Source organism: Aquarana catesbeiana, linkage group LG02 (genome assembly GCF_042186555.1).
Source record: "Aquarana catesbeiana isolate 2022-GZ linkage group LG02, ASM4218655v1, whole genome shotgun sequence".
Classification (NCBI taxonomy): domain Eukaryota; kingdom Metazoa; phylum Chordata; class Amphibia; order Anura; family Ranidae; genus Aquarana; species Aquarana catesbeiana.
In genome coordinates this window covers 710,648,301-710,666,507 of record NC_133325.1, presented here as the reverse complement: position 1 = coordinate 710,666,507, position 18,207 = coordinate 710,648,301, and the positions used below count along the sequence as shown (strand labels likewise).

The 18,207-nt window shown below is 40.4% G+C and overlaps 1 protein-coding gene across 5 annotated transcripts in view; it reads left to right on the top strand.

The window, feature by feature from the left end:
• The window catches only part of EPHA6 (EPH receptor A6), a 1,236,911-nt gene that overhangs the window by 981,437 nt on the left and 237,267 nt on the right, over positions 1–18,207 (top strand). For 3 of the 5 annotated variants that reach the window (XM_073616994.1, XM_073616989.1, XM_073616991.1), the window contains exons 9-10: positions 12,243–12,313; positions 12,487–12,564. In XM_073616994.1, the coding sequence (XP_073473095.1) occupies positions 12,243–12,313; positions 12,487–12,564 (149 nt within the window). The remainder of the gene's footprint in view (positions 1–12,242; positions 12,314–12,486; positions 12,565–18,207) is intronic. The other 2 variants (XM_073616992.1, XM_073616993.1) reach the window with 1 other exon arrangement.

Here is an 18,207-nt window from a genome sequence, read left to right as displayed (position 1 = left end):
TTATGCAGTAAGACAAAACAGTTTATCCCATCTAGCACACTATGGGGGTCATTTACTATAGCGCCAAAAAATGATCCTGCAGTCCCAGAAAATAGCACCTAATTAAGGCCAATTATGACTTAAACTCTCAGAAACTGGGCGCTAATGCAAATGGAAAGCAGCGCTATTGCCAGCAAACATGCCTGTCAGATCACATATGCGGGAATAGTGGAAGTCAATGGGGCTCGAACCTGCAAAATCCAAAGTTCTCACTGAAGGCTTATATGCAAGTTCTTTGCCATAAAAAGTGTATGATGACCTGGGTCTTGCCCCAGGGGACATACATGTAACAATTGGAAAAAATGTTTTTAAAAGGGGCGTTTTTTCAGGAGCAGTGATTTTAATAATGCTTACAGTGAAACAATAAAAATTAAAAATTCCTTTAAATATCGTGCCTGGGGGGTGTCTATAGTATGTCTGTAAAGTAGCGCATATTTCTTGTATATATTACTGTACCACAGCAAAATTACATTTCTAAAGGAAAAAATGTAATTTAAACTTGCTTGCTGCTGTAATGAATTGCCGGTTCCCGGTGTCTTGCCGAATAAGTTCCTTCGGCGGATAGGTTCCCCCCCTGTACTGCGCAGGCGCAGCGCTTGCGCAGTACGTACTACTGTCGGCCGCCGGAGATAGCCGAAGCTCAAACGCTTCAATCAGCTGTACACGGCGCCTGCGCTCTGGGTCCAGGTTCCTTCCCCACCATCCAAGTGGACCTAGAGGGGGAATCTAAAAGTGCCGAGCGCAGCGAGGCCGTGCCCGAAGCGTGGCGAGCGAAGCGAGTACAGCTGATTTTCAGCTGTTCCGCTTCGGCTATTTCCGCTGGATTCTACTGCGCATGCGCAGTAGAGGGGGGAACTTATCTGCCGAGCGGAACTTTCTCGGCAGAACACCGGCAATATAGAGTACAAATAAAAAAAAAAACTGCGTGGGACCCTTATCCGAGCACGCAACCTGGCAGGTCAGGAAAGGGAGGGGACGAGCGAGCGCCTCCCCCTTCCTGAACCATACCAGGCCACATGCCCTCAACATGGGGAGGGTGCTTTGGAGTCCCCCCAAAGCCCCTTGTCCCCATGTTAAAAAATACCAAAGAAATTCACGCTTAGGCTATTACTAACTGCTGCCTCCCTATAGGAAGATTTAACTTAGGTGAAATCCAATCAGGTAAAAGAAACAAAGTAGGGAATGGTTCTGTTCTATGTGAAAAAACCTTGTGTATCTAACATGAGATACCAAGACTTTAGTGCCTAATGTGAAAAAACTATGTATGTCCAGCAAGGACAGATCCTTGCTGCCATAAATAAATAAATACATATTCATATAAAGTGACGTGTGCTGAAAGATAATTTTGAAGATGGAAGGTGAAATAACGTGTATCAGCAATAAAAACATATAAAAAATAAAAAATTATATAAAAATCATCGACCAGTGCTAATAAAGACCATCAATCAGCACTAGTAAAACACTCCATAGACATCTAAGTGAAAAGTGACATGTATGAAAAACTAATGGATTAATATAAAGTGATTGTTGCAACTGCTGTTAATGGTAACCAATTTTAAAACCTAATAGTGTTATAAACTACCACAATATGTCCATTATACAAAAAATGAAAAAAACAAACAAAAGATCAACAAATAGTGCCTATAAAAAGTGACATAGTGCTTCATCCAGTTGGTGACAGTTTCTAAAACAAAGAACGTGCTAGCAGTGGTGGCTGCGCTCCCCTCTCCCCTCACTCACCAGAGCGCTTCACCCCTGCAGGGGTACAAGCGTGAAGTAAAGGTAATGTAATCCCGGTCCCGATGCTCCTCTACTGGGATATCCCCTTTGTTCACAACACCAGGGTAAAGGACCATCCACGAGTGAAAAGGAAAGAAACTCTACAGCCTCCCCTCTGCAGCGTCATCTCCGGCCAGATCTCCACATATTTTTGTCATATAAAAGGAAAGAACAGCCCACATAGCGTAACTCCATATTGCTTCTTTTATTAAAAATTAAATATAAGCAAATCCAAGAAAATTAAAAAGAAGGAGAGACAGCTCCCATGCTCTTACACTCTCCAAATGGAATGCGAAAGCAACGCTCTCCTCACTCCGAGCTTGCATTCCACCGATCGTGTACCAGAAACCGTAAATACCGGATATGACGTAATGCGTATCAAGTTAGTCCCGCCTTACGCATTCTGTCACACGGATGTTATCTGAGGCGCCTCAGATGATGCTTTTACCCTTAAAAATCTCCATAGGCAACATTTAAAAAATTCTACAGGTTGCATGTTTTAAGTTACAGGGCTAGAATTATTGCTCTGGCTCTACCGATCGTGGCGATACCTCACACGTGTGGTTTGAACACCGTTTTCATATGCAGGTGCTACTCACGTATGCGTTCGCTTCCGCTTTATTTTTTATTTTTACACTGTTCTTTTAAAAAAAAGTGGCACTTTATTCCTATTACAAGGAATGTAAACATCCCTTGTAATAGAAAAAAGCATGACAGGACATACCCAGGAAAGAGAAGGATCCGATCACCTCCGCCGCTACCGACGGCTCTGGTAAGCAGTGGTAGGTACCGGAGAACGGTGGGAGGGGGCCCTCTCCCGCCTCCAATAAAAGGGATCTCGCGGTGAATCCACTGCAGAGACCACTATTATGGGAAACTGGACCGCCCGCTGAAGAAGAAGATACCGGAGTTATGGCAGCTAGAAGCTGCGATAACAACGATATTCCTCTTCAAAGATAGGACGTATATCGGCGTGCGGCGGTCCGGAAGTGGTTAAAAACATAATATTTGAAGTAAAAGCAACGATGTTGCAAAGGAAAATCTATTTCAGAGAAAGATACATTTCATCTCAACATTAAAAGGATTTATTTGGGGAAGTTACAATTGTACCATTAGAATCAGAGGCTAAAACTTGCATTGGACTATAATAGCGCCGATTTTCACTCCCAAAAAATGCTCTTTAACACAGCGCTCATTCTGGTATTTACTATAGCGCCCTGTAAAAAAGACATTAAAGCTAAAATGAGAGCTATTTGCAGGTCTGAGCATGCTCAGTTGTGCTGGCACCTAGTTGTACAAAAACAGGGGATTTATCTCTTCTCAGACTTTTAAAGATATTTCAGTGTAGAAATCACTTTTTCACACAGTTTAAAAGCAGATAATATAATAATATAATATATATATATATATATATATATATATATATATAAAATATAAATAATATACCACATATTTCAGTACCATTTAGGCAATTATATCATGCTCTAAACATTATTTCCATGTGCACTACTCCAGGTTTTAGCAGAGTAATGCCCCGTACACACGGTCGGATTTACTGACGGAAAATGTGTGTTAGGACCTTGTTGTCGGAAATTCCGACTGTGTGTAGGCTCCATCACACATTTTCCATCGGATTTTCTGACACACAAAGTTTGAGAGCAGGATATAAAATTTTCCGAAAACAAAATCCGTTGTCGGAAATTCCGATCGTGTGTACACAAATCCGACAGACAAAGTACTACGCATGCTCAGAATAAATAAAGAGATGAAAGCTATTGGCCACTGCCCCGTTTATAGTCCCGACGTACGTGTTTTACGTCACTGCGTTTAGAACGATCGGATTTTCTGACAACTTTGTGTGACCGTGTGTATGCAAGACAAGTTTGAGCCAACATCCGTTGGAAAAAATCCTAGGATTTTGTTGTCGGAATGTCCAATCAATGTCCGACCGTGTGTACGGGGCATTAGGGTTTGAGCACTATTTGGTTTCAGGGAACTATAGTAAATTCGATTTTGGGAGTATTTTTTTTACCAGCGCTATAGTGGATACCGTTTTAGCTCTGATTAGCATGATTAGTGCTAATTTGTGGTAATTAGTGCTGCGGCGCTATAGTAAATGACCCCCTGTAAGTATCAGTAGTTCTTTAGTTCATAGTTCTATGTTATACACAGTGCTGTGAAGTAAACCTGACATTTTAGGTTTAGTGGCTGGGTTGCAACATCAGATTTCAGTTGCAGGTGGCAGGCCAAGAAAAATGAATTATTCAGTAGAACAATAAAGATTAAAAATTATTTGGTAAAGAGCGAGGAAAATGTACACAGTAAGACAGAAAACAATCAAAACTTTCCAAAAAACAAAACTACTGCCAACTGCAGCAAAGGTTTTGTAGCATTTTGTAGTACTTTGACCGACAATACACCCAGGCAGGTAAATACTATATTTTCCAGGCTCAGTACTTCTGCTTTCATTGTCATCTTACTGGATAATTAATCAGTATCATCAAACTGCTGCTTTAGGGCATATTCAATATTTTTAAATGCATGTTGTAATGTGGTATGATGCACTATCGCACTACTTTACACACCTCACAGTACTATAGAACAGGAAAAAAAAACATATTTTCCAAATTGTGCTGCAAAACAGTGCAAAGATGCCTCTTAAAGCCTCGTACACATGATCGGATTTTCCGCAGACTAAACATCAGACTTTTGTCCGAAGGGCGTTGGCCAGGAACTTGTCTTGCATACAAACTGCCTACAATTGTCGGCCAACAAACACGAATGTAGTGACGTACTACGTGGCTTTTCAGCTCTTTAGCGCCACCCTTTGGGCACCTTCTGCTAATGTTTACACACGATCAGAAAATCCGACAACAGACCGTTGTCTGCGGAAAATTTTAAAGCCTGCTATCCAACATTTGTCAGGGGAAAATCCGACAACAATTGTCCGATGGAGAGTACAAACGGTAGGATTTTTTGCCAACAGTCTGTCAACACACAATTCCCGTCGGAAAATCCGATCGTGTGTACGAGGCTTTAGTCTTCTATCAGAAGGTGTAGTCCCATTATGAAAATTCATTTGAGATAGGGGAGATTGAAGAGTAAGGCTGGCCATACACGGTGCAAATTTATTTTCCTGCAACCGAAAGAAATTTGCGTCTATAGCAGCTGCTAGCAATAATCGCTAGTGAACCTGGCAGACTTGTTGTACCAAAGTTGATTGATCGTTCAGTTTGGTAAATTCAACCTGTCCATTAATGGTTCGAGTCCTGCTGAACTGACCGAGATTTGAACCATGTATGGCCAACCTAAGTCCAACTCTGCATAAGAAGGCAGGAAGAAGTTTGTAGCCACAAAACATTTATGTGGGGCATAACATGGAGACCCTGAATTTTGTACATTTCATCTATTATTTTCTAAAACTTAACTGACCGGAAAAATGTTATTCAATACATGGAAGGGCCATTGGAGTACATATACCAAGGGATGAGAACTGGAGATCTAAAGTCTCAAATAGATTCACTACAAAACATCCAAGCTAGCAAACCTTTAAATCCTTCTGTTATCAGTTTTTTCAATGCAGAATAATCATTCTTCAAAATTATGCTTTGTATGTAAATTAAACATATGCTCCCAAATTTTCATATAATGAACAAATAAAGGAAGTAAATTAAACTGTTGTTATTCTGATTTACCTGTAGTACCGGTACTAATCAAAACATTCCCTCTTCCTGATTGTTCTTGGTAAATCAATAAGTATAATAGATGCAAACATATTATATGTGATGTATCAAAGTCCTGATTTAGCCCCTTATTTGTGGGTTGATTATAGGACATTAGAAGTCCTGATGTATCTTAGGGACACATTGAATATAAAAGGCTCAGTCATGTGCCAGGCGAGATATAAATTCAATCTGAAGTATCATTTAAGAGCAGAGATAAGGGGGCATTCATGGGAAATGATTCTATGAACACTAGGCAGGAAAATTGTGAATAAATACTCCATTTACTGGCAGGATTTAAAACAAATTCCACTTTGAAGGGCTTGGATTGGTCTTCGCAGATGTGTTTTGCTCAACTCTTTGGAATTAGCAATTTGATGAACTGTCGCATCACAAGTTTTCTGATGAGTCTATTCGTACTGGAGAGGCAGGGCGAGATAAGCACCTGCTGCTTTATCCGCCAAGCGATTATCCGCCAGAAGCAAACAGAATTCATTTCACAACCGTTACAAATAACATGTTGAAAGGTGTAATGCCAAAGATATGCCAAATAGGTTGTAGTTATTCTGAGGAAAGCGAACCCCATTGTGTGGTTTGTGCCTTAAATTTCGATAGAAGACCACTGAAGAGGATGCTAATTGCTGGCTTCAACTGGAAGGGGTCAGACTCACCACATCAGTAAAAGTATGTTTTAGAATCTTAAGGTCTAGTTATATCAGTCACAGATTCATTTTCAGTCATCGTATGGTACCATTTCTGTAGTATTTTGCATATTACATACATTACATCCTATTGTTTTGGAATAGGGTTAGTGTGACACATTGATGGTAAACTGCATGCTAAACCTGAATAAAGGAAAAGTGGGATTTTGATACAACTTTTCCTATTTTTATGGAAATAGAAATGTGCAGTCCATTCCCTCAACACTCAAGATTTTGTGCCACCCAGAGGCTTAACTACAGATTATGGAGCCATAAAAAAAATGGTCATTAGGGGGCCTTTTTTCAGTACTCTGAAATTTGCTTGTGGTCAATATAGGAAGCTGAATTAATTATGTAAACTCTGTCTTAGTACATTGCATTCACATAACTGAACAAGTGGCTGTTGTTTAATGAAACACAGCAACAATGTAGAAACAATTACAGTACATTGAGACAATGCTTTACATATATATGTAACCTATGTATACTTAAGTTGAGTTTAAAAGCAAGTCGTTTTCTATACATAAATGTAAAGTGAATTTTTACCACATTCACTGAGCAAAGTAAAAATTCCCTTGCTAAGTAAAAATTCACATTCATAGTTAACAGCCTATTTGCCTTTTAATAAATCAACCCTATTGTGGGGTTTAGGCTTTACTATTATAGATGTTACAAGAAAAGTGCATATTTTATAACACATTTGCATGCCACATGTAGACAAGTAAAAATTCCTGTGTAAAGTGAACATTTCCTTGCATAGTAAACAGCCCATCTGCATTTTAATAAATCAAACCTATTGCATGCTTTAAGTTCACCTTGTATTTGTACCGAGACTAAAAGAAAAGCTCATATTCCATACCACACTGCATGCCACATGTAGACCTACATGTAACCCAATTTGACCTATACCAGGAAACCACAATATGGAGAGACAGTTGAGTTTATATATTGTGATATGCCATTCTATATAAGTGTGTCCATACAATCCTTCTTCAAAATTCCTGTGGCTAAGAAATTAATGTCTAGCAGAATAAATTCTTTGTGAGGATGTGCAGTAATTTACCTGGAAACACTGTAATTAAAGTATAAAACGCTTGTCACATTCTCAATGGTGCTCCTGACAGGCGTTATTGCACACTTGAGAGAGAAAATCTGCCTAATATGCTTTTGCTTAGTGCTAGCAATGCTGTGACTGTTTATTATACGTTCAGTATTGGTTTGGGAGCTTAGCAAACTACTCAGCATAATTAATATAAGGAGGATAGAGTCTCATAATCCGGGGTGGAAATTCTGAGCAAATGTTATCAGTCAGCAAACAGTAGGTAATATTCATCCATTTATGAAGTTACATCAATATCTAGAACATGCTTTATAGTCTGCATTCACCTGCAACTGACTCTGGTAGACTGACTCACCCAGCTGCTTCTTTTATCCAGCAGAGACCCAGGAGGAAGATTTAACATAATGAATTCATATCAAATAAAAAAGGGGAATATTGTTACAATAAGCTGATGAAATCATTGACTATGATGAAATGATGCATTTCCGTCTCTCCCTTGTAATGTGAAAACAGCTAACTAGCAGCCCAGTACATGATATCCCCAACAAAGTGTGTTTATGAACAGAACCCCCTCCAGTACATCATGGTTTCACACATTGCATCTTATTTTTATTTTTATCACAGGTATTTATATAGCACCAGCAATTTATGCAGTACTCTACACAATGTACATTACCACCGGTCCCTGTTCTCAAGGGCAAGCTAATGTCCCTAGCTCACATAAATAACACATACAAGGGACAATTTAGACATCAGTCAATTAGCAAAATGTAGGTGGGTTGCCTACCGTTTATTAGTTAGGGAGTTGGCTTGCCCAGGCGAGAGACAGGGTTAACTACCAGCACCTCAGTTTCCGGGCTTTTTGGGCCCTGTCTATTCACCCTGGGATATAAATAGAAGGGGAAGGCCAGGGTCTGGGGCACGCTCCTGGAGATGCCATGACCAACATGGAACACTGAGAGGGATTGCTGTACCCAGCAGTTTGTCAGAAGACACCAAAAGACCAAATAACTGCCAAGCCTTGAAGGATGCCACTAATAGACTACCACCTTGTTGAGGTATGCCTAGGCAGCCCAGTTTAGTTGGTCAGAGTTATGTTGCACTGAAATTTACTTGTTGGACTTTGCCACACATGTTCAGTAAAGTTACATCTACTGTTTAAAGCATGGTCTGAAGTTATTTAAAGGGGTGCATGATGGTTTCTGGCGTATGTAAGAACAGGATCCGTAAAGTACATGTGGGGTATGAAATAAAGCCACTACAAAAGGTTAAATTGACAAGATAAGTCAGAAGAGGAATGCAGTTGCTATGGGTAACCAGAACTAGTACAAGATATGTTGCAGCCAGTCATGAAGCGTGGTACCTGGTGGAGGTGAAAGGTCCTAGAGTAGCGAGGGGAATAGTGTTCTGGTTACCTCCCTCATGGTTGGTTCCCCAAACCCTCAGGGACTGAACCTGTGATACAGAGACCCCATGTATCTAGCTGCAAGGTATGGGAGAGAAGGAGTTAATAAGTGCACAGTGTGACCCAATTCTACTACTAGAAGTGAGGTGGCAGAGGTTTGTTGGATTGATGGAAAGGGCATAGGCTTAGCAGTGTCCCTCCTAAATGCAAAATGCATCCAGCTAAGGTGTGTAGTGCCATGGGACAGCACTTTTCAGAAAGGCTCTGTACTTTTGATCCTGCACGCAGTGTGTGGCTCATCTCTAAGCCGGGGAACCACCATAATGCTTGATTTTCACATGAACATGGTCCCCACCTGGTCCCAGGCATTGATGAGCACCCTCCGAGTGAAAGGTACCTCCACATGCAGATCAATTTGCCCCACCCACCCTCCGTACACAATCCTGATTCCCAGTTCACTTGAAACATAGCAGGTGGTATGTTGTGCAGTAACAGGGGTTCTCCGCCGTAACCCCAGGCATTTATTACTGCCATAGGCTTCTGGCAGTTGCCATAGACTAAACACAGGTGTTTGGCACCCCAGATGGTGCCCAAGGCAAAGCACATTTGATGCACCAGCTATACATTCGTATCTGTCATCAGCTCCTGAACTTCAGCCAGCCGATCCATATGTCCCAGTGTCACACTTCTAGCTCTCTGTACTCCAGGGCACCCAAAAAAACACTATGGGTGGCATTTTAGGGCTTTCTCGCATGTGCAGCCTCCAAACCTTTCTCCTTCTGCCCATGGTAACTCTGCTTCCCTTCTGGACATTCTGGTGCCCACAGCCTTACGCTTAGCGCACCTTTCCTGCTGCAACTGTTAAATCTTTACTGCCTAATTAGAAATGCCCCTCACACTGACAGCCAATTTCCCAGACAAAGCTCCTTGTCTGCAGCAGTTTAGTATCCCAATAGCCCTTTCCTGTACATCCATGCAGTGGACAGTCCACACAGCATCCCACCTCTTGATCCTCTGCCAGTTTCTATTGATAGCAGCAGCATGCACTAAGTGAGATCCCAGAACGAGTACCCACATGTAGTTTTACCCCCACAGGGGCCACTGATTTTAACTGGTTCCACCTACCACCCAATCTACAGTCCAGTCACTCTGGCTCCAATAAACAGTCTAGAAGGATTTTTTGTAATGTATTGCTTGTAAAACTAGCTAGAAAAGAGGGGGGTGGGTACTCCAAAACACTCATCCATGGGGCAAATTTTGGGTGTTGCGAAAAGGGCACATAAAAAAAGTAATAGTGTCTATTATTATTTATTTATTTTGGGTACTTATATAGCACCGTTAATTTACGCAGTTAACACAAAATCAAAAAATCTGCATCTGAGGACATGCATATACATGAACACAGTCATGAACACATGACTGAACACAGTGCATGTTGACACACCTGTGTGAATGTCTCCATTGAAAACAGTACAGCTGCATTGAGATCCATAAGTAAAAAAACAGGTCTTTTTATGGCTGTGTGAATGAGGTCTAATGGCTTTTTTAAGCAGCAAGGCTAAGAACTAATCTTTCCAAAGGCTTTTGGGGGTAGGTGAGCTAATCTGACAAGGTTCATCCAACATTGTATCAGAGTATGCTTTTGGTAAATTGTATTCTCATTTTTCAAATTATTGAGTGTTAGAAGCCATAGGAAATACCAAATATTTCTGAGATTATTCATATTCTGAGAATGGAGGAGCAGGTGACAACCCTGAGTCAATCAACTCTGCCACACTGAACCCCATAGCCCTGCATAAGCTATGACTTAAGCAACCTATGGCTTAGGTGAGACTTTGTTTGAACTCAATGGGACGGAGTGGCTAGGATCAAAGTATAAGCATCTGTGAGAGTTGTATTTAAGTGAATCTGTTGCATTGACCTACACGGACAAAAAAAATGATAAACACTAAAGCTCCAATCAGAAAATTCCATCTATGTTAGGTTATTTGCCTGGTATTCAGCTTTACTCACACCGCAAAGATACCTACCCCTTACAAAAAAATAAAAATAATTAAAAAAATTAAAATGCTTTAAAGGTGAAAAAGATTTGGATGGAAATTGACATTTAGTGGAGAAGTCAAGAATTGCAAATAACTTTAACAGACTATTTCTCCATCAACTGATCACTTTGATGTGTTGTTTTCACTAAAGGTAACCTTTGTTTATACATTTTTACACGATAGGTTTACTTTCATTTTTTAGGTTTGAAATGTACTGCAGTACATCCCCGTACTATTAGCCCATGCGAAAATGATACATTTATAAGATTTGAACTTGGCCTAGGATTTTGGCAACAGCAAGGTTAGGTGATTATGTGTAAATATTGCTTAACTCCAATCTACCTTTGTCACAGTCCACTAAATTTATACCATGATTACAATAAATTGTTGCTGAAAACTTTCCAAATTCAAGACAAATGGACAATCTGAGCTGGACTTTAAGGGCAATTTGTGGAAACAATGCTAAAAGTAAAATGGTGGCATTAACCAGGAAACAACACAGCTTGCTGCCAGATTCTGTATACTTCCACTGTATTCTGGTCTGCAGTGTGCCCTCTTGTCAAATGATTCTGTGCTATGCAACCTACCTCTCTGAGTGCTACAGATGGTAGTGCTCAGGGCATGGACAATTGTTTGCATTAAAGCAGGCTCAAATTCAGAGCCTTAAGAACCTGAGGATGCTGACAGCCTAGTGAGAGGGCAGCAAGCTGCAGAAGATCAATAGTACACTAGTGTTCAGTCAAAGTTCAGTAAAACCAAGTGTACCTTTACATAAATGTGTCCTAGCTCCCCCCTCATCCTCCACATTCCAAATATACCTCTACTATATACCCAGATCAGATGGTGACCTCCTCAATTAGTAGTGGCTTATAATGGCTCGGGCTCCTCTAGTCTTGATCACCAAACTGACAGGCTGTGGCAGTTTCTCCATAGCACCAATTGGTCCCATGGAAGAACTGACATCTATGCATAGTATGTGGTGGCTTGTTGGCTGTAAGTGAAGAGGACTGGAGCTGCTATAAGCTAAAAGCTGAGGAAGTAATTGTCTGATCTGAAGAAAGTTGACAAAGGTTTCTACAGTATGGGTAGGGTGAGAGGGGGCACAGTTATGTGAAGGTATAGATGTAATTTAAACTACGGAAATGCAATATTCTTACACTTTACTCAATAACTAATAGAGCCTTTCACATGCCTGAGTGTTATGAATCTTTATTGCTTTTGTTAATCCTGTAATGATATACATATAATGGCATAGGCACAAGGGTGATATTTGTAATTTTGTTGGAAGAGTTAGAGTTACTACTAGTCTTTCTTGTTGCTTACAGCAGTCAATCAGACTCTACCTCTTTGCCTTAGTACAGTATGGAACATCTAAACCATTGCCATGGGAAACAGGATTAATTCTTCCAACTGATACATTGATAAACAAGGTATTTTTGCTGAACTGTTTCCTTGTAAACAAGCGTATAGTTATAACTGTGTTTTTTCCCCAAGGTGCCAGTGGTATATTAAAGCAAAAATGAAATCTGAAGAAAAAAGGCGTGCAAATCTGCAAAATGGAAACTGTGAGTGATGTTTTACTTACCTCAGCATGCTTTTTTAATTATTTTTTGTTTGTTGTGTGAATGTAAGCAGATTGTAAGGAGACAAGTATATCAGCAGATGTTGCCCCATGAAAACAGTTTTACTGATAAGCATACAGAGGGGCTTAAAAAAACAAGGGATTTCTCATTTTTAGGTGGAGTGGGGCAAGGTAGGATACCTTTCTATCTGGGAGGCCAGTCTGAAGATCTTCTCCTTTGTGATTGTGATATAGGTGAGCCTGCCCGAGAATATATGTTACTTGTCATTCCTAATCTTTCCTTATTTTCCTACAGTAGTGGTGAAGTTACTAGATTTAGGCACCTTGACGTCGCCAAGGAGCCACACATAATATTCTGTATATGTATTTCTACAGGAGACTGTCAGAGACTGCAGACCTAATACAGGAGATGGTCAGACACTGAGGATATACTAAAGAAGTTGGTCAGAGACTGCAGATATACAACAAACAATAGTCAGAGACAGAGTGGGAGATGTTTAGAGACTGAAAACATACAACAGAAGATAGTCAGAGGCTACAGACATACTACAGGAGATGATTTGAGACTGCAGGCATACTATAGGAGATGGTAAGAGACTGACAAAATACTATAAGAGATAGTCAGAAATGGAAGAGCTATTATAGGAGATAGTCAGAGACTGAAGACATACAACGGGAGATGGTCAGGGACTACACATATACTATTAGAGATGGTCAGCGACTAAGGACATACAGTATTATAGGAAATGGTCAGAGAGTGAAGACACACAACAGAAGAAGGTCAGTTACTGAGGGTATACTACAAGAGAAAATCAGAGGCTGCAGACATACTACAGAACAGGGTCAGAGACCAAGGACATATCACAGGAGATGATCAGAAACTGCATACGTGTTATAGGAGATGATCAGATACATAGGACATATTAGAAGATGTGGTCAGGGACTGAAGACATAAAACAGGAATTGGTCATAACCTGCATATGTAATGACTAAATATGTCTGCTCCCCTGTGCATATGTAGTTACAAACTATACACAGTAACAAGATTTTTAAAATATTATTACATTTACAATACTATGAATAGGTTGACCTTTTTAAATGTATTCGTAAAAAAAAGAAAAAAAGATAGTACATTCCCTTTTTTCCCCTTGTTAAGCTTTGAAATTAATAGTATTTCTTGCTAACCTACTCCAGAGTAATAAAAACAAGGGTAGAATGGAAATTTTCTGTTGTGACTGTTGTGAGGAAGGAAGTGCTGCAAAATCTTCACACTGGAGACGCATACAGTAACAATAGAATCCCAATTTAGCCATGCAGAAATAAGTAGATCATTGTAAATGCATTTCACTAGTAAAATACAGATCAGTCCAATCGGTCCAATGTTTTAAAAAAATAAATCGTTTACCTTAAATAGCCTTGCTAATATCATAAGTGCAATGACTTAAATCACTAAATCAAATAAATGATCGTGCTTTTCTAGCTTGATAAAAAGAAGGGATAAATTAATTCAAAATTACATAAGCTACATAGTGTTCCAAAAGTGCATTGTGCAGAGAATGTATTACCTCTTTGTTAATCAGTGGGTAGTAATCTGTTAAGTGGAAATGAAATATTAATTGGGAAGTACATAAGGAAACCCAGCAAAATATGCCAGATTCTCTTGTATACTTAAAGTTGAACTCCAGGGAAAGCAAAACTGCTCCCTTGCAGTTAGCCTACCACACACTTCAAGGGGTTAATGCTAGTTTAGGTATAGAAAGCCGCAGTTTTGCTTATCCAGTCCCCTGCTTTTGCAGGCTCCCTCAAGGCTGTAAGACTCATCCCCACAGCCTGTTCTTCCCTATTCTCCGGCATTCACAGGTCCTGTAGAGCCCATAGCACTGCATCGGATGTGAGGACACCAAGGAACAGTACAGTGCACTGCTGGAGCATGGGCAGTAGACGAGAGCATCGACTAACAGGGGTGTGGAGGGTCAGCTAAGAAAAACTGCTTTTTCAGGCCCTTTGGACCTAAACAAACAATTAACCCTTGCAGTGAAGGGACAGCATCACTTCAAAGGAGCATTTTTATTTTCCCTGGGCTTTAATGATTTAGAAGACCTGGGACATCTTCCCTGGGCACTGGGGTCTAGCAACACCATTGGTTTCACAGATCTTCTACAGTAACACTTGAATGAAAGCAGTAGACTCTTTATAAAGCTAAGTGAGTTTTCAGCAGCTATTAAACAGGACAGTCTAGCACATTTCCCAGAATATTTTTCAATAGAGGGAGCATGTACAAAGTTCTATATAAAATTCTATAACAAAATCATGTGTAGCATTAATCCCATAGGAGCCACAGGAATTACTGTCCAGGTCTTCACAAATTCAGTCCCGTAGCACACAACAGGTTAATTCACTCTTTCTCCAAAACCCAGTCTAGAAGATGTTCTTTTCGTCGTTTATTTATTTTTAGAGAACTTGGATAGGGGTGAGGGAAGTTATGGAATACTCCAAAAATTAGAACTATGTACAACAGAGGACTTAATCTCCCTTTTAGCTTGAGTAGAAAAGTAGAACCAGTAGAGCATAGTCCCTTTAAGTAGTAAAGTGTCTGGACAGAGCTCTTCAGGACACCAGCCAGGGTCTCCTTTTAAAGACCCACAGCTGACTATAACTAGGCACCCGAGGGATAGCTACAAGGTCCCCAATATTCATCAATGTCTGTACTCACAGGGCCCAAGGACAGGTGGGTGCCTCCCTTCAATCTTCCAAGTGATGCCCTCTAGTGATCTTAGACAGATCTGTGGCAGACAGCTCCCCTAAGTGAGCTTCTTCTAAACACCCAGGTTTCTGCATTTCTCCCTCAGGTTGCCTCCTGTTCACACTGGGGCGGGGGGCTGTCGGCGGTAAAGCGGCGCTTACCGTCATTTTAGCTGTGCTTTTCGGCTGCTAGCGGGGTGCTTTTAACCCCCGGTAGTGGCCGATGAAGGGGTTACTAGCGCCCACAAAGCACCGCTGCACGGCACTTTGCAGGTGCTTCGGTGGCACTGCCCACTGATTTCAATGGGCAGGGGCGCTTTAGGAGTGGTGTATACACCACTCCTAAAGCTCCCCAAAGATCCTGCGTGCAGGACTTTTTCTTAACGTCCTGCAAGCACACCGCTCTATTGTGAAAGCACTCGGGCTTTCACATGGAGTGACAAGAGAGGCGCTTTACAGATGCTTTGCAGGTGCTATTTTTAACGCTAAAGCGCCTTTAAAGCACCTCAGTGTGAAACTAGCCTTAAACATACCTAACTATCCTACCACCTACCTTTGAGGGTGCTATACATGAGACAGCATAAAAGAAAATATGTAAAAGCATATACAATATAACTGTTAAAAAAATGATAAAATAAAGGCTCACAATGCCCAGACATCATCTTTGTAGGTTCCCTAGCACAACACTTTCCTTTGCACAGCATTGTCCTCTTCTTTTCTGGGAGCGTCTAATTACTTTATGTGCTGGCCAAGCTCCTCTATCCTTCCCCTCACCACTATACATAACCTTTTATGTAGCAGCTGAGGGAGGAGCAGAAATAAATACTATAGAGTGTGACTGACCGGCTCCGAAACATATAAGGTGGCAGGTTGGCTCTCCTGTGTGAATCGCCGTATATGTACGGCGGCTCCATTAAGAGCCGTAGCAGGCACGTGCGTGCCCACTGAACGGCAGGGGACCTGATGCGTGTGACCGGTGGGCACAATCGCCGCTGGCCACCCGCGATCATGAGCACGAGAGCCAGAACGGGGATTTGTGTGTGTGAACACACAAATCCCTGTTCTGACAGGGGAGGAGAGACAGATTGCGTGTTCCTACTAAGTAGGAACAACGATCTGGCTCCTTCTCTAGTCAGTCCCATCCTCTCACAGTTAGAAACACACCTAGGGAACAAACTTAACCCCTTTATTGCCCCCTAGTGTTAACCCCTTCCCTGCCAGTTGACATTTACACAGTAATCAGTGCATTTTTATAACACTGATCGCTGTATAAATGTCAATGTCCCAAAAAAGTGTCAAAAGTGTCCGATCAGTCTGCCGTAATGTCACAGTCCTGCTAAAAATCACAGATCGCCGCCATTACTAGTAAAAAAATAATAATAATAAAAATGCCATAAAACTATTCCGTTTTGTAGATGCTATAACTTTTGTGCAAAACAATCAATATACGCTTATTGTGATTTTTTTTTTTTTTTTTTACCAAAAATATGTAGAAGAATACATATTGGCCTAAACTGATGAAGATTTTTTTTTTTACATTTTTTGAGGGATATTTATTATAGCAAAAAGTAAAAAAAATTTTTTTTTTTCAAAATTGTTTTTGTTTATAGCGCAAAAAATAAAAACTGCAGAGATAAGCAAATACCTCCTAAAGAAAGCTCTATTTGTGGGAAAACGTCGCACAACAGCGCAATTGTCAGTTAAAGCGATGCAGTGCCGTATTGCGAAAAATGGTCTGGTCATCAAATCCTTCCGGGGCTGAAGTGGTTAATGGTTGTCACACTGGCCACATGTTCAGGAGCCAGTCTCGATGGTACCTGATCATTAGCACAGACCAGGTACTGTCTTTGACAATTCGGTCTCTGTGTGTGTGCTGGGAACACACAGTGTACATGGGGTGTACACAGGTATTTTAGATGCCTGGCTTAATTTCTCAGCACTTTCCTGCCCCTGGGGAGCCTCATAGAGCCTACTTTTTTACATTGGTGTTTACCCACATAAAAGCATCTGACATTTTTTTCTGAGCACAACCAATTTCCAAATGGCCATCCCTCTCTATGTTTTCTTACCTTCACCAAATATGAAATTATAAGAAAAATTAAAGTGGAACTTTACCCATAACAACTTGATAAAAAATAATGTTTTTTAGCAAGGAACATACATTCTACATTAATAATTATGCTACCAGAATTAGTGTGTGCTGTACATTGCCTCCAGCATTGCTCCTATTTCTTCTTGCTGGAGGCTGCCATTTTGCTGAAGCCCAAAGCCTCAGTTGTAAATCATAACTGACCACAAATGCAGATCGGCCTCTAAACAAACTCAGCAGTGCCTAAAAATGCCTAAAAATGGAGAGCAACTGAGCATGTGCAGAGCAGGGGGGAGACATTGTATTACTTGTTTTTAAACAGTATAGGCACTTATTTTTATGCAGCTATACCTGCAAAAGTGGCCAGCCTGAAGTGATCCAGCAGGACTTAATTTTCTAAATAATGTTCCACTTTAAATAAATAAATAAAAATGCAGTACATTGTAATTAGGTAAATAATGAAAAAAATGATCCCTGAATGTGGACATGTGGAAGGGGGTAGGAGAAAAAGCTAATATCAGTATTAACTGCCACCTACTACTTCTATGCAGCAACACTTCTACCTGTCCCTTTAGGCTTGCCTGTCTTTTTTTTTTTTTCTAGATCCTGATTTTGAAGAATTATGATTAAAGTGATTGTAAAGTCTCTGTTTTTTTTTTTTTTTAACCACTTAAAAAAAAAGTACGATTCGGCACTGTGTCGTTTTAACTGGCAATTGCGCGGTCATGCGAAGTTGCACCCAAACAAAATTGACGTGCTTTTTTTCCCATAAATAGAGCTTTCTTTTGGTGGGATTTAATTGCTTCTATGGTTTTTATTTTTTGCGCTATAAACAAAAAAAGAGCTACAATTTTGAAAAAAAAACACAATATTTTGTACTTTTTGCCATAATAAATATCCCCATTTTTTTTTTTTAAAAAAAAAGCTAATTTTTTTCTCAGTTTAGGCTGATATGTATTCTTCTACATATTTTATGGTAAAAAAAATCACAATAAGCGTATATTGATTGGTTTGCGCAAAAGTTATAGCGTCTACAAAATAGGGGA